Source organism: Pteropus vampyrus, unplaced genomic scaffold (genome assembly GCF_000151845.1).
Source record: "Pteropus vampyrus isolate Shadow unplaced genomic scaffold, Pvam_2.0 Scaffold37, whole genome shotgun sequence".
NCBI lineage: Eukaryota > Metazoa > Chordata > Mammalia > Chiroptera > Pteropodidae > Pteropus > Pteropus vampyrus.
The window spans coordinates 6,641,415-6,657,529 of record NW_011888818.1 but is presented as its reverse complement, the minus strand read 5'-3'; the positions used below and the strand labels follow the sequence as shown (position 1 = coordinate 6,657,529).

The following is a 16,115-nucleotide window of genomic DNA, read 5'->3' as shown; positions in this document are numbered from 1 at the left end:
ACAAACAGCAAACGATGTGCTCATTCAGGTCTTTGATCTTTACTCGGACCTCCTCCTGCGGACAGACCCTCCACCGATCACCATCCCCAACCCTTGTGCCTTCCCAGCTTGGGAGTCGCCTCTTTCATCAGACCCCACGGCCAAGCCCCGCTCCCTGCGCGATCAGCCGAAGATTAGTTCCCAAGGGTTGACACTCTCCCTCTGCCCAGCAGAGGGCTCCTCGCACAGCGGGGGCTCCCTTCACGTGGACTCGCCCGAGTTTCCTTTCCCTGGGGAGACTACACGACGTGGGCGGCACAATGCGCAGGCGTCTTAGCCCCGAGTTTGGCAACTCGATCGCAAGCACGCAGGCGCATTGAGCCCCCTGTCTCTGCGCAGGCGCACTGGGCGCCCGGCCAGCCACCGCCTGTCCTCTATGCGGCCCCAGTTCGCACCGCTAGCCGACCACGGCAGTAACCCTGCCGCCCCTGCACCTCGTTCCGTAGCGGGTCCATCTTGTACACTGACTGGAGCTGGTTCCGAAGCCTCATCGCGATCGCAATCTGGCCCCCCTGAGGAGACGCCATCTTAAAGGCTGATCCCGGCCTGCCACTTCCGGTGCCGCCTGCGGGGCGGGACTTGTCGCCCAGCAACGAGGGCTCAGGTCTTTTCGGATTCGCTGACCCTCTGCATGGCCCCGCCCAAGTCCCTTTCTCCCCGTGTGCTCACCTGAGCCCCACTGGCCCCTCCCCCTCCTCAATCTGTGATTAGGAAGGGGGGGTCATAGGAAGGGGTCCGATCTTATTGACCTCTTGTAGTCATTATAATAATAGACCCTGCTGGACCTCGGGACTAACTTTTGGAGCCTGCAAAGACTGCCCCCTCCTACCCCAAAAGGCCCGGAGATCTCTGCTCGCCACAGCTCAGGGTCGTCTAGCTCCTGTGACAACGACCCTGCTAAAGAAGCCCCTCCGGAGCCCTCTCTTCATGTCGTCTCCTTCGGCTGAGGCTTACGCATTACTGAGCTTCATCCCGATGGCGGGCCTTCTCCCACCTCTACAGCAGAAGTTTCTCGGGGCTTTGCGGAGTCTTGGGGAGAGTGGCGGGGAGGGAGGGACCCCAAGGGACTTGGTAGTGCTCTTACAACCGCCCCCCATCCTCCCCCTGCCGCCGAGGATGGGGGGGCAGGCCGTGGTTAATGATGATGATTCAATCATCGGCGCCTGCGGAGGCCTGGGACAGACTAATGCAGAGCAGATGCGAAGGAGGAGGGGAGGACGACTAGGACACTACCGCACACGGACTCGCTGAGGCAGCGAGCCCCCGGAGTAGCACAAACTCAGCCCCGTATTTGGGAGGACGCCGCCCCCCACCCCCATCCCGAGTTTGTACACCTCTGTCTCTAAGTACTTACAGTAGGATTAAAAAAGAAAACAAGGATAAATTTACTGTGAAATGTTAACACCAAGTGCAATTGAAGATTCAGGAAGGGAGAAATCCTAATGGAGACCCCAAAAGGCTTTCTGAAGGAAGTGGAACTTTGTGTGGGCACAATTTAGAGGATGTGCGTGTCTGCGGGGGGCGGGGGGGGGACGTTTAAGGAACGTGGTGGAAATAGAAAAGGCAGAATGGAGGGGAGTGACCAGAGAGGGACAGGAAGGGGGCCAAGGTGTGGATTTGAGAGTAATGGTAGAAATAGGACTTCTAGACTGCAAGCAATAGGGAGCTAGCAGACTTGAAGGGAGTTACCCTACAAAAGAAACATTTTTGTTCATTTACCTTCGAACTGAATTGAAGTAGATAAGTGGCAAGAAGTTATGAGATTAATGATTTTTAAATCAGCTACTTCTCACTACAGTCACTGCTTACCTCCCTGGTCCAAGATGCCATCATCTCTCCTCTGGATGAGTACAATGGTGTCTTGCCAGCTTTTCTTGCTTCCACCATTGCCCCTCTTTAACTTATTCTCAACATAGCAGCTCAGAGTGATTCTGGTAAAACATGAATAAAAAAGGATACAAGGAAAGTTTTTTGAGTTGATGGATATGTTTATTATCTTGATTGATGGTTTCATGGGTGTATACATATGTCAAAACATCAAATCATACACTTTAAATATGTGCAGTTTAATATATGTTAGTTTTACCTTAAGAAAATTTTAAGAATCTTACTTTTCTGTTCAAAACCTTCCAATAGTTTCTAAAACCTTCCAATAGCTTCTCTTTGCAATCAGAATAAAAGGCAAAGTCCTTACAATGGTTTTCAAGACCTTACATGATCTCTTGTAGTCATTCAGTCCCTCTACTCCCACTGTGTCCCCAACTTGAAATGCTCAGATATCCAAACGAATCCTTTCTTCCTTCAGGTCTTTACTCCACCAGGCCTTCAGTGATCATTCTAAATAAATCACAACTCCCTTTTCATCACTTCTCCTGCTTCCTTGCTTTATTTTCTTTCTTAGCATTTATTATTATTTAATATATCATATATTTTTCTTGTTTCACACCTGCTTTCCTCACTAAAATGTAAGCTGCTCAGTAGCAGGGATTTTGTTATTGTATTTATACAGCTGCATCTCCAGTGCTAAGCACAGAGTAGGTGTTCAATCAAAATTTTCTGGATGAACAAATGAATAAATGTATGTGGTAGTGATGATAGCCTAGATTAGGCTTTTACTAGTGGAAATGGAAAGGAACAGCTGTGTATGAAACATTTCAAAGGAAAGTATAATAGGAGGAAGTGAATAAGGAGCTTGGGAGCGGAGCCTGTCCTCCAGCCTTTTGGACTTAAGGTGGCTGCAACAAAGGCAGGTGGAGGTGGCCAGAAGGTTGGAATGGGGCTGGAGCACAAGTGTCAGAACCAGGGTTAGAGGTCTCAAGAGTTTTCTGGGTGGATGTAATAGATGGGACTATTGGAATGGATGAAGCAGATGGAAAGAGAGAAATCTGAAGCCTGAGCTCAGAAGAATGCTCACAGTCTTCAGTGGAAGAAGAAAAGTCAGTGAAGAAAAAAACATAAGCAGTGACTATGAAAGTCCAAAGATGTAGAATAAGACAATATTATAGAAGCCAAAAGAAGGGACATTTCAAGAAATAGTTGGTGATCGACAAAGTAAAACATGTCAGAGAGTCCCGGATAATGAACACTGGACACTGAAGCACTCTGAGAAAATGTCTGTATAGTGAAGCCAGTTTGCAGTGGGTTAAAAGAATAAGGAGGAAATGGAGGCACTGGATGTGGGCACTATAAGGGAAAAAGACAATTTCTCTTGAAGAGTCAGGCAAAAACTTTATCTAGATAATATGGATCTAAGATAGTTGCAGGTAGGAAGGACTATGTTAATGAGAGAAATGATGACACAGGAGTGGGAACCGGGAGGGGAGGACACTGTGCCAACAGCAGAAAGGAAAGGCACAGAAGCACAGGCTGGGAACATGGACTCTTTTTGTGAAGCTGCAGGCTTGAAACTTGAAAACTTTAAGAGTCAGGAGGCCACATGTACAGTAGATGAGATGGATTCAAAGCGGCGTGTATAGGAGGTAAGGGTACTGACCTCAGAGACTCCATCTTCAACATAAACTAGCAGGAACCATCCTTTTCAGAGATTCAGGGAATCAGCAAGGTGAAGGTAAGCAGACAAATTTCTAAGACTGTGGCCAGCAGAACTGGAAACCCTTTGTTCCTGAAGTGGGGTACTGAAATATTTTAACTCCCTAGAAGATTTGTATGTACTATTGGTTTGTGGCCATTCTCCTCAAAAGACAACTTAGGCAATCCTGGGTGGCAATGCCATCTTTGCTGACCTCAAAAGTCAGGATGTCCAGTAAGCAGATATACAGGTCTTCATAATGCTACCTTGTTCTCCTTCATCGATTCACTTATTGATTCATTTGGGAAGGATTTATTCAGCTTAGTTTGAGACATATATTTGCCCACTCTCTCCACAGAGGCCCACTCCCTAGAGTGGGAAAAGGGATTGACAAACTCCTAATCTCCATGCCAGTACCCTTCAGAGGCTTTATTTACTCTGCCGTCTCCCTAGGCTTTCTGTTCACATCTAGGGGATCCAGCCACTGCTGTCTCTGAAGGTTTTGCTTGAACAGCAGAAGTTTCAAGTCCCCTAGTAGCTCCAGCTCTCTACTGCTGTAAAAGGGTGCTTGGGCTTCGGTGAAGGACTAGGGGAGGTGATGATGTCTGTCTTCACCAAGATAAAAACACACCTACCAAACTTGCAGGAGACTCCCCCCACCCCACACACACTGCTTTCAGAAGCGGCTGTTGATAAGGTGGGGGAAGAGCTGTTGAAATGGATGATGGAGGTGGACAAAGTTGGGGGAGGATGTCACATAGTAATTGTCCACTGCCTTCTTCCTCCATGGTCAACCCCTTCAGACAGGCTTCTGAGAACACTGAGGAGCTGGTGGCTTTGGGTGGGGAGAGAGCTCACTCCTTTTTTTCTTTTCTTTATCTTCCTGCCCAGATGCCCAAATATCATTCCTGTCCCTGGAGAGAAAAGACCCCTTACCCTGCCCCAGGCACCAGGCTGCCAGCCCATCTGCTGGGGAAAAAGGAGGGGGGCAGATTTTTTCCCCAGAAGACTAGAGAATCAACTGGAAGATCCATGCTCCCAGGGAGACACATCTACTAGACTTAGAAGGCATGATGGCTCCCATGGATAACAGGTAGCCTGAGTTCAGCACCGGGTAGGTTGGGGTGGAGGGGCTAGGGCTGGCATAGCTGTGTGGGGTCCTTTGGCCACCCTGTGTCTAAAGCAGGCCTAGCTGCTCATCAGTGCCAACCCTCCATGGGATGGTTGGAACACCCCCCTCCCTGAGCCCAGTCTCACCGGCTCGCAGGCGCCAGGGCCCCCCCCAGGCCGGGGCGGGCCGGGGAAGGTAATGTAATTCCGACCCAGCTAACCCGATTATGACGGCCTGCACCGGGCCGGGTGGCGGCAGGGGCGGGTCTAAGGCGCAGGGGCCCTCCAGGCCAGGGTCCCATCCCCGGGAAGGACGCAGAATTCACACTCTCCTAGCTACTCCCAGCTCCTGGGTCCTCGGCCAGAGGTCACAAGGTCACAAAGCGGCTTCGGTCTTTCCCCCACCTCCTTTCTCTGACACACTCCAGGCACAGTTTCTTGGGCTTGGGTAGGGTGAAGTTCTATAGGAAAAGAGGCGGCTGGGATTCTCCGAGGCTTCAGTGAGGTCTCACGTGTGGCCTGTGGCGACTCGTTCTCCCGCTTTTGAGCGGGGGAGTGTGTGAGAATAGACATCCTAAGAGCAGAGTGGAGGGGAAGAATCCCGCGTTGGTGGTCCTCAGTCTTGGGGAAAACTCAAGCCCCAAGCTCGCACCGGTCTCAGTTGGCCAGAATTGAGCCACGGGTCCGCTTTGTACCGATTTCAGAAAATCGAAATTGTAGGAAACACAGGGCACCGATTATTGGCTCTCCTGGAAGGAGCTAGGGGTCTTGCGGGAGAAGCCAGAAGGTGCACCAGGACACTGGCCCAGAGTGGCTGTTCCCGGCCCTAGCCCACCGGACGCTCCCTGCCACCGCCTTCCCACACCTGTCCTTTTCCCGGGCCTCCAACTCGCCGGCGCAATTCCCCAGCCGCTTCCCATTGCATCCAGGAAGCCACAACGAGATTTGGTCTTCGAGGGCACTTAGGCGGGGGCCACAACGAATCCGGGAGTCGGCTGGCAGGACCGATCGGGAGGCGAAGAGTGGGGACTGTGGGAGGAGGCACCCGCTAGGAAGCGGGTGAGGCCGAAGAACCCCAAAGGCGGAGGCCGGCGAGGATGGAGTTGCGGTGCGCATCTCGGCTGACTCAGCGTATAGCGGCCCAAGCTCTGGCCCCTCCCAATCTAAGCCTGGTTTCTAACACCCTCGCCATCCTCCACCTCACCCCACCCTATCCCCTCCACCCCTTCCCCGCGCTTGGCGCAAACAGGCGTCTCTTTCCCTTTAACATGCCGGGCCCCGCCCCTGCCCTACCCCCAGCCCCCACTGCCCACCGGAGGCTGATCTGTCAGTCACTGCCCCAGCCGGAGCCAGCCAGCACTCTCCACCCCGGACTCAGCAGAGGCTCCCGCAGCCCAGCATCCATTCGAGCTTCTGAGGCAGAAAGGGTGCTCCTGGGGCCCTGGCCGGTCACGCTCGCCCGGGATGCGAGTCCCTGCACCGACGCCCCGCAAAGGCCGGCATGGGCGCGGCTACTCTCCGTGCACAGGGATGAAGCTGTCCTGGGGGCCCCGGCGCCCCGCCTCGGCCAACCCTGCGGGACCCTGAGGCCGCCACCCCGAGCTCTGTGCTGCTGGGCTCCCAGAGTTGCCTGGGGTGCCCTCTCTAACCGCCGAACCTCCTGCGGTCCTCCTTGACCCGGACCCATGGAGCCGGCGGTGCTGGCCTCGCACAACCTGCAGCACCACGAGCCAATCAGCTTCGGCATTGATCAGATCCTGAGCTGCCCGGAGGCCCCCGGGAGCGGCCTAGGCCCGGGTCGCGTGAGCCAGGCCCATGGAGAGAGTGCAGCGTTCTCGGGTGGATTTCACGGAGCCTCAAGCTACGGCCCCGCGGGCTCACTGGGCCCGCTACCCAGCAGCTCCAGCGTGGGCCCAGGCGGCGTGATCCGCGTCCCGGCGCACCGCCCGCTGCCAGTGTCGCCTCCCGGGGGAGGTGCGCCTGCGGTGCCTGGCCCCTCGGGCTTGGGCGGCGCCGGGGGCTTAGGGGGACTCACCTTCCCTTGGATGGACAGCGGCCGCCGCTTTGCCAAGGACCGGCTCACGGGTGAGGTTGCCCAACCCCTCCAGCGTCATTCCTCACACCGCCCCGGTTTCCTCATCTCTGATCCTTCAGATCCAACTCCTCCTAGTCCCCTTTCATACCCCTCTCCCAGCCTAGGTTATCCCAGGGGATCCTCTACCAAAGTGTATCTCTTGGTCCCGCTGCTGAGAGGCGATGGGGAGGGAGCTGCCGTCGATGCCCGCGCCCTCTGCAGTCCACTGTCCACACCGCGGGGAGGGCAGGGTGAAGTACGGAGACGGTTCTCTCTCACACGAGGGGGGAGGGCCGTTTCTTGTCTAGAGGCCTCTATTGATGCGGGGCCGAGCTTGGGGCCCCGGGAAGGACCAGGCGCAGGAGCTCTGCGTCTTGGGCAGCCGCGCTCTCTTCTCAGGAACACCTCGGGCTCCTCTGCAAACCCTGCCCTGCTCTTTCTTCCGCCCTGCAGCTGCGCTCTCGCCCTTCTCTGGGACGCGCCGCATCGGCCACCCCTACCAAAACCGGACCCCACCAAAGCGTAAGAAGCCGCGCACATCCTTCTCCCGCTCACAGGTGCTGGAGCTGGAGCGGCGCTTCCTGCGCCAGAAGTATCTGGCCTCAGCTGAGAGGGCGGCGCTGGCCAAGGCCCTGCGCATGACCGACGCTCAAGTCAAGACGTGGTTCCAGAACCGGCGCACCAAGTGGCGGTGAGGGACCGCGGGCTGGGCCAAATGGTGGTGAGGCTCGGGGCGGGGAGGACCACGGGCTGGGCCAAGTGGCGGCGAGGAATGGGGCGGGCGAGGGCTGGCTTTGCTGACCCCACATCTCCGCCCGCCCAGGCGCCAGACGGCGGAGGAACGCGAGGCGGAGCGGCACCGCGCGGGCCGGCTGCTCCTGCACCTGCAGCAGGACGCGCTACCGCGGCCGCTGCGGCCGCCGCTGCCCCCAGACCCGCTCTGCCTGCACAACTCGTCGCTCTTCGCGCTGCAGAACCTGCAGCCCTGGGCTGAGGACAACAAAGTGGCTTCTGTGTCTGGGCTCGCCTCGGTGGTGTGAGAGACGCTGCCCCGCCGGCCGAGTGCTTTTCCGGACCGAGGCGCCGCGTGGAGCGCGTGGCCAAGGGCTGTGGGGCGCGCGGCTGCCCTTACCTTGGCAGCGCAACGCGTGAGGAGCCAGCCTTGAGGCTCCTGTCTAGGGATCCTCGGCCACTGCGGGCTCCTGGGCCAGCGTGGCACACTTGCCCGGCATGTTCAGACGCAGCCTTTCCCGCGGTTTTTCACTTGGATTGTCTCACCGCTGCTGGAATCCCAGGCGGCGAGGGGGCGGGACCTGCAGTACGGTAGCCAATGAGGTGCGGTGATGGGGGAGGGCTGGCCAATGGAAGCTGCTGTCTTGAGGGATTTAGGAGAATTAAGCGGGTGGGTCGGAACCGTGGTTCTGTTGAGCCGCAGCAGGTAAAAGGCGCTACTGGGATGGGGCAACCCCCACTGGCCGGGTCGGTACCAAAGGTGTGAAGGAAGGAAAGAAGATGCCAACGACAGCAGAGTAATGAAAAAGTTGCTGTAGAGCGAATCTGTGACAGGAACCAAAGGGTTACCGACGCTGGGCATCTCATCTTTCTACTGTAAAATAATCGCTAAGGATTCCTTCCTATGAGCCTCATGCTGTCTCTGTGTGTTCAGCCTTCTGACTACGTTCTCCCACCTGAGCCTCCCAATGCACTTGGGCGGCAGGGGAGACGGATACACTTCTTTTTCATCGATGAAAATCTAGGAACACTAACCTCGCAGGGACAGAGAAGAGAGGAGAGGAAGCAGTGGACAAAATTAACGGGCCCAGTGGAGTTAGGGTGAGTAGAACTTGGCAAAAAACTAGGAAGTGATAGACCTAAGAAGAATCAAAGATCATTCCAAAGTTAGAAATGTAGAGGATCAGGAAATCAATGGTGTTGTAGATGATGAAGGGTAGATTAGGAAGATAGGAACAAGATTAATTTTGCAGGCCAAACTAAATGCTAGACCTTGAGAGAATAAATTCTGGAAAAGTGCCTTTGGGGGAGGTTCGTTGATGTCCACATAGAGGTGGAATAGATGGAATGATGAAAACAGAATCTCTAAGGGAGGAAATTCTGAGGAGAAAAACAGAGTTCTAAAGATTAAGTATTTTTTCCCCAGCAAATTCTACAAACACATTTACAATGTGCAAGATGATGGAGGATATCTAAGGCATTAGTCCAAGGGAGGAAAAGGGAAAGGAGTACTGAAGTGGAAAGAAAGGAAAGCATGATGTTCTTGAAGTTGTTAGAAAGACTTTAGCTTGTAGTTGGGCCAGAGACTATTGGAAAGCTTGTTGATGGAAAATTTGAGAATTTGGGGATGGTTGAAATAGCCTTGAGGTTTGAGAAGGACTTAAGTTGTATGAAGATGAAAAGAAAGATTTTGTCTGCTTCCTATAGTACCCCCATTCTTCCTCCCCTGGAGGCAGGAGCAGGGTGATAGAGGGAAGTGAGCTTTAGGTAGGGTCAGAGGCCATCTGTATTCAAACTACTCATGTTCTGTGTTAGTGACAGCTAGGTCAGCCACATCACAAAGATTTGACCAGAGGTGGGGACCAGGCAAAGGGATATCGCTGGAGGTGCTGGCCATGATTCTTTGATATTGTATCATCTCTAACTCATGAATGTTGTATATGCTGCTGAAGAACCAAACTCAAATTTGGTACCATAGAAAAAGGACTTTAATATCCCAAAAGAGAACACAAGTATAGGTTTGGCTTAAGTTGGGGATACAGGGGGCATATCAGTCCCTCTCCAATAAATAGAAGAAGGCTAAGGAAAGGATCTTACTTTATGTAGACTGTGGTTTACCCAAGTCTCTCCATTCTGAGACCCCATTTTTTGAGGCTCATGTTCCAAGATTTATATTTGACCCTAATCTTGGGGCTTCTAAATCTGGCTGGCTGCCTTGGTGCTAGACTGAGAGAAGATCTAATGTGATGAGATGAGCTCTGCTCCATTCCTTAGACAGGTCACTGCAGGACACAGGCATCTCCAAGCTCTTGGGTGGATGAGGACTCACTTTCTGTTGAAGAAGCTGCCATTTCTTCCCTAAGTTGGTTCAGGAAGTCTCTGCTCTCACTGGGGGGCAGGTTACTCAGGAAGTACGGAGGGGCCAATTCCACCAGCCTGACACAGAGAGTAATAATTAGATGATTTCTGTATCCTCCCTCATAATGCAGATTTTTAAACTTCTCAGTACCCCTTCCACAAACTGTCTTCTCAAATCATGTTACTACAAACCAGTAGGATCCCCTCTTCTTCTGAAGACTAACTCTCCAGTCATAATTTTGGCCTAGGAATGGGCAGTATAGAAGGGCTGTCAGGGAACTCACATCTGTGGTTGAATCTCAGAAACAATGGAAAGGCAGTTGTCTTTGGAAATGGAGAAATTGTGGTAAAGCACCCATGATGGGGGTCTGGCTGGAGCCCGGCGGCTTCGGTAGCAGCAGTATGGGGAGAGCTGGGCCACATGCTTATGGGTTAGGAGCAGGTAATTTCCAGTCCCATCTGTGTCTTGGGCCACCTCATTGAAAGGCAAAAATATTGAAAGAGTAAGTGAGAGTGAAGAGGCAGACAGTAGGAAAAAGTAAAGGAGGCCGAGAAAGAATTAGTCAGGGTGGTGAGAGTATTAAAAGTAAAGCATTACCTCTAGATGTTATAGTCCCTACCATACCATATGGCATTTTCCATAGTCCTTGTACCCCAAAACCTCAAAGGAAAAGTTTTTCCTGGTTCTAAAGAATCCTTTGAACGGCCACCTGGTCCCCAGTTTCAGAGGTGGCATACCAATCTTTGGTTCCTCTGTCTTCTGCTCCTTTTGTGATCCCAACTCTTTCCCCTAACCTTAAGGAAGTAGCCAGACAGCAATGCTTTCTGAAGGTCTCTGCGATTCTTCTCAGAGCCAAAGGCTGGTTGGGACAAGGGAAGTTCAATTCGTTGCATGAGTTCTAGGAGTTCTCCTCGAAGTTTCTGGGCTTGGCACAGTGCTGCCCAATTTAGACCCCGAGCCTGGCACCAAGCCTTGTCTGTTCCACCTAGGAAAAGGACCAGGTACAACTAAAGTCCTTGAGATACCTGAAAGAACCCAACCCTTGGCCAAAGGGCCTCCTCTTCCTGGGCATAGACATCTGTCAGCTGGTTGCACACCACTTTCCACCTTTTGGAAAATCTAGGATTCTATGAGAGGGTGCAGAGTGGGCCACTCACTCTGTATAAAGGCTTCATACACCTGGATCAGAGAGCTGTGATCACCATCCACATGTTCCAGGGCCCGACGTAAGGCAGCTTCTTTTGTACAGAGTGGAGGATGGGTAAACCCAGGGGCAGCTGGAAGCAGAAAGTCGTTTTGAGGAATGAGAAAGGAAAGCCGTACAGGTGGAATTGTGAAAAGGTAGATGTGTCACTTCGGAAACTTTATTCAAAAGACATTGATAACTTTTAGGTGCTATGTACTTTATCAGACATTGGAGAGAAACAAATGAAAGACAGTTTCTACCTTCAAAGAGCTTGGAGTCTGGTGGGAGAGATAGGCAAACTTGATGAGCATGATAGGTATATGGGCCAATGTTTGAAGTCTGAGCAGGAATTAGCTCAGTGGAGTAGGGGCAGAGAGAGGATTCTGGACCATGGGAACATGGAGGCACAGAGGTTAGTAGCATGCCATGTTTGAAGAACTGCAAGCACCTAGAATGTGTGGAGGGAATGGCATGTGTGGCAGAGTGACAGGAGATGAAGCTAGGGCTAGGTCATGAGAGGCTGCACGTGCTGTGCAAATGAGTTTACATTCTGTCTGGACGGTAAAGAAAAACTGTTGAAGAAGAGTTTTTAAGTAAGATAGTCCATGTGTTTGATGAAGTTTACATGACTAGTTAGGAGGCTACTGAAGGAATCCAGCTAAGCAGTGATGGGATCTAACATGAGCACCGACAGTGAGTTTGAGAAGAGCAGATGAATTAGAAAACATTTAGAAGATAAAAAATGAAAGAACCTGGATAAAGATTAATCTAGAATGATGGTAATGGAGCTGCAGAGATGATGGTATGATTTTGTGGTGGTGATGGTAAGGTCATTTAAAAAAGTGCTCAAGTTCAGTTCTAGGTTGAAGTACTGTTGACTATTCTGGTAGAAATGTCCATCACGAGTTGGGTATCTAAATCTAAGATTCAAAAGAATGGTCTTGGCAGGGAGATACAAGGTTTGGAAATTTTAAGTATGAAAGTGGCCCTTCAGAACATGGGTGTATATGAACTTGCTTGGAGAGTTCAGGGAATGAGAAGACAAAAGGGGCAAAGAATCCTGAGGTCCAACTTACAGTGGACAAACAGAGGATGAAAAGCCCAAGGAAGAGATTAAGGTAATGGTCACTGAGGTAGGATGAAAACCATGAGCAGTCACAGAGGCGCAGAGCAGGCAGTTTCAAGGTATGAGTGGTTGGTATTTTCAAGTGTCAAAAGGTCATGGATGTGGCCCAAAAGTGTTTACTGGATTAGGTGTTTGGGAGGTCACTGGTGAGCTGAAGTCTGTCTCAGTGCTGTGGTGGGTCTGAAGGTAGAATGGTGGGTGAGGAATACAGTAGATGGACTTGGACAGATTATACTGTATAGTTGAAAGGGAGGATAGGGTTGAGGAAGAGAGGTGTGGAGTTTTAGTAATAAGATTTAAGCATGTTGAAAGGCAAGAACCAGCAGAAGGAAAAGGCTAAAGATGCACAAGAGGGATAACTGATTAAGCCTGGTTCTGTAGGCACTGTGAGGGGTGGAAACTGGAGCACAGGGGAAAGGGCTAGCTTTTTGGAGCACAGAAACACCAAGGGGAAGGACTTAAGTAGCTGAAAGAGCCAGGGAGAGAGCTGAGTTATACCGGTAAGCATGGCAGCGAGGGTGAGCATTTCGTCCACACAGTCGAACTCGCATGAAGCCAGCAGGGCTTTGGCCAGCTCAGGGGGCAGAGGGAACTCTGATAGGATGACACCCAGGTCTGACAGGTCCCCATCATCATCCAGGGCTGCCAGATAGTCTAAGTCTTCCAGGGCCTGCATCAGTGCTTCTGGAGCTGGTGAGGAAACAGGGCTTACAGAGCAGGGTTTCTCAGAGCCTCATGGTCAGACTTCGTGGGCAGTATTTGGGCAGGAGGAGTGCTCACCAGGCCAGTCCAGGAATTGACATTTCCCTGGCTCTGCAATCTGTCTCCTCTTTAGCAGTAACACCAGGGGGCTCAGATTCTCCTCACACACCCTGGGTTGGGGCAGTGGGGGAGCCTCTAGTTCTCTGAACGACTTAGGATACAGGCAGAGGCAGGATCCTGAGGGGAGAAAGACCTGGGAGAAGAGCACTGAAGATTTCTCAGGGCTTGCGCGTTGGTAATTCTTTTCACATTTGATCTCAGTGAGGGCAAAGGCTCTTACCTGGAGGAGCCCCTCTTGCCCGCAGTTGTCTTGCCTCTGCCTGACACTTGCTGATTGGCCTTAGCACTTGCGATTCTGCTCGGATCTGAGGATTGTACACCTGTCGCCGCCCCCAACCAAGGTCATGACAGATCAGAACGGGTCATTCGTATCTTTAGTCCCCACACCCCCTCATCTCTGTCACTCACACTTCGAAGCTCCAGTCCTGAGTCAATGACATGTCGGATGGATGGGAGGGAGAAGGAGAAGTCAGCCAGCCAGTGAGTGACAACAACCTTTCGGGCACCTGAATTTATGTCCTCGTACACAGCCTGAACAGCTTGACCGTGGCCTGGGTGAAGGGGCAGCACCCGTGGTGGAGGTCCTTGGAGAGCCAAGGTCCCCACTTCCCTGGACAAGGATTCACAGCACAGAGTAATTTCCTGAGGAGAGGGGTGGGGCATTAGGGCCGTTCTCACCTTTTGGGTTACAGACCCCCTTGAAAACCTGATGAAAGCTATGGCCTTTCACTCTGAAAAAGTGCACATACTCATAAAGTTGCGGCGTGTTATAATTTCAGGAATTCACTAAAACACAAATCTCTCCATTAGATGGAATAAAAAAAGAGGGTGGTAGTCCATTTTACCCTGAAATTCTTTAGTTTTCCTCAGAACCCCAACAGAGAATAAATACAACTCCAGTGTTCCTAACAAGCAGTGCTCCCATTCCCCTGGGACAGGAAGGCGGCATAAGGAGCACCTCTTTTGCAGCCTGTTTTTTTTTTTTTTTTTTTTTTACCTCCTCACTAGGCAGGTATACCAGCACATCTCCTGGAGCCTCCTTCCGACACAATTCAAGCACAGCTTGGCAGGCAGCTTCCACTCTATCAGTAGGGACAGTGTCCCTGTAGATGAGAATGGGATACCTGCCAGGCCCTCTGGGTACATGTACAATAGGAGGATTGCCCCAGAAGGCTTGGAGCTTAGGTTCAAGAGCTGGGTCAGTAACCACAACCACTCTGGGGTCGTCTGGAAGGTTTCCCAGCTTGGCATTTCGCAGCAGCCCCTGGAGCAAATCTGAGGCCACTGACCGCTCCTGAACCTCATCCAGCACCAGCACATCCCAGGCTCCAGTACCCCGAGTTGAGGCCAACTCTTGAAGCAGCAGCCTGTCCCAGCAAAACCTGTTGACATTGGTAATGGGCAGAGGAGTCAGTGTGGACCAGTGTGGACATTGACCATCCCATAAATCCAGGGGGGCTTCTCCCTGGGGGGCATAGATTTTGATAATGAAGGTCAGAAAAAGACCCTGTGACTGGATTCCTGTGGATAACAGTGACCCACAACCTCACTGATGGACACCACTTTGTTCACGAGCTGTAATCCAGCTGGGAAAGTGAGACTTTCATGATGAGGGTGAGGATGAATGTCTGAGGTCTAGGTTGGGGTTAAAGGGCTTAATTCAGCCTTGCATAATGCATGATTTAAAGAGTGACCTGGGCTGAGGGAAGATATGGTAAGATGTCAGAGGACTGGGCTCGTTTTCTGCTGGGTAAGGAGAATTAGAATTGAGTCAGGCCTGCAGACCTCACCTGAGCAGGGTGTGAGGTCCAGTGCAGTCCTCCTGGGGGATGCTGTACCCAATCTCATGACCCACGATCAGGTCCATCTCATCAGCAATGCGCAAGGCTAGGCTCAGGGCTGCCAGAGGGTAGGGCTGAGTGACAGTTATCCGGCCCTTCTGGAACCCCCTGGCCAGCACAAACTCTGCACACCACTGAGGGATCTGAGGTAGGGGTAGGAAAGGACAACCAGTCGGCAAAGCATAGGACTTTAGTCAGAAGTGCTAGGAGAGCTATGACCAGTTTAATCTCTCCTTATTTGTGGGAGTGCCCTGGTCCTTCGCCACCCTGGGTCCTGCCTAACTATATACTCCCTTTGCCCACCTCCCCCATAACCCTTGACAGCCCAATCCACCCCTGCCCAGCCCCTCCCTTTGTCCATTCTCAGAATCTCTCCCCACCTGGGTGCTCTTGCCAGAGCCAGGCTCTCCAGACACCAGCACCACTCCGCTGGGGCTACTTTCCAATTGCTCCAAGAAGATAAAGCGAGCAGCCCAGATAGGCAAGGCTCGGCGCTGCTCAAGCAGCTCATAGTAGCGGGAAGAGAAGGGGAGCCCGTCAAAGGGATTCTCAGCCAGTTCAGACTCCCCAGGGCTCAGGCCAGACTCTTCTGCCAGCCTAAGAAGCTGAGAGGCCATGGTGGCTGACTGGCAGGACCTATAGATGTCAGGGCAGTCATTAATACCTTGTATTATCTTCCCACCTCAGCCCTGATCCCTAACTTGTACCTTCAGCTGATAATGCACTAAGGTCCATCCTTCCCGGCATTTCTTGCCTTCCAGCAAACAGTGGAGACTTGAGTCTCCAAGTAAAGGACTATCAAAAGAGGACTATTACCCTGTAGCCAAGTAGTAAAAATCCTGTACAGGGGTCTCCTGGGGCAGCAGGAATTATGAGACCTGTGGGAAGGTCTGAGGGTGGGAAAAGATAAAGAATAAGAGGAGGGGACAGGAATTGGGGAGCAGGGCCACAAGGATCCTGGATTCAAACCTGCTTGCAGATCTGAGACGTGTCGGGATGGCAGCTGTTTCAACCCACCTGGCCAGGTTACTACTAACCTTGACCAGCTTGAAGTACAAAGGTAAGTTCCGGCTCTATCCTGGGGCTGGGCTCAAACACAATCCTTAAGACTGGTTTTGGGGTGGAGCCATTTGCTCCGCCTTATCTAATCTAGTCAGGAGCCTATGGAAAAAAGGCTCCAACCACCACACTGAGCATGTGTGAACTCCATAGACACCATGTAGTATGAAAAGCATCCTGGGACTTGCAGTTTTGCAGCTGTTTCTTCACAAGGAAACAGCTGGTGAACACCCCAGCT

The 16,115-nt window shown here is 52.1% G+C and overlaps 2 protein-coding genes across 2 annotated transcripts; one reads left to right on the top strand and one right to left on the bottom strand.

Annotated features, from left to right (window-relative positions):
- Positions 1 to 6,030: 6,030 nt before the first annotated feature.
- TLX2 (T cell leukemia homeobox 2) lies at positions 6,031 to 8,387 on the top strand. Its single transcript, XM_011358099.2, has 3 exons — positions 6,031 to 6,763; positions 7,206 to 7,443; positions 7,576 to 8,387. The coding sequence occupies exons 1-3, from the start codon at positions 6,364 to 6,366 to the stop codon at positions 7,790 to 7,792; spliced, it is 855 nt and encodes a 284-aa protein (XP_011356401.1). The 5' UTR covers positions 6,031 to 6,363; the 3' UTR covers positions 7,793 to 8,387.
- Positions 8,388 to 9,449: 1,062 nt separating this feature from the next.
- DQX1 (DEAQ-box RNA dependent ATPase 1) lies at positions 9,450 to 16,101 on the bottom strand. Its single transcript, XM_011358089.2, has 11 exons — positions 15,199 to 16,101; positions 14,768 to 14,961; positions 13,975 to 14,359; positions 13,386 to 13,619; positions 13,198 to 13,297; positions 12,936 to 13,094; positions 12,654 to 12,845; positions 11,001 to 11,120; positions 10,638 to 10,828; positions 10,127 to 10,317; positions 9,450 to 9,920 (listed from the first exon to the last, which is right to left on the bottom strand). Exons 1-11 carry the CDS (start codon positions 15,433 to 15,435, stop codon positions 9,764 to 9,766), a joined length of 2,160 nt encoding a protein of 719 aa, XP_011356391.1. The 5' UTR covers positions 15,436 to 16,101; the 3' UTR covers positions 9,450 to 9,763.
- Positions 16,102 to 16,115: the final 14 nt, after the last annotated feature.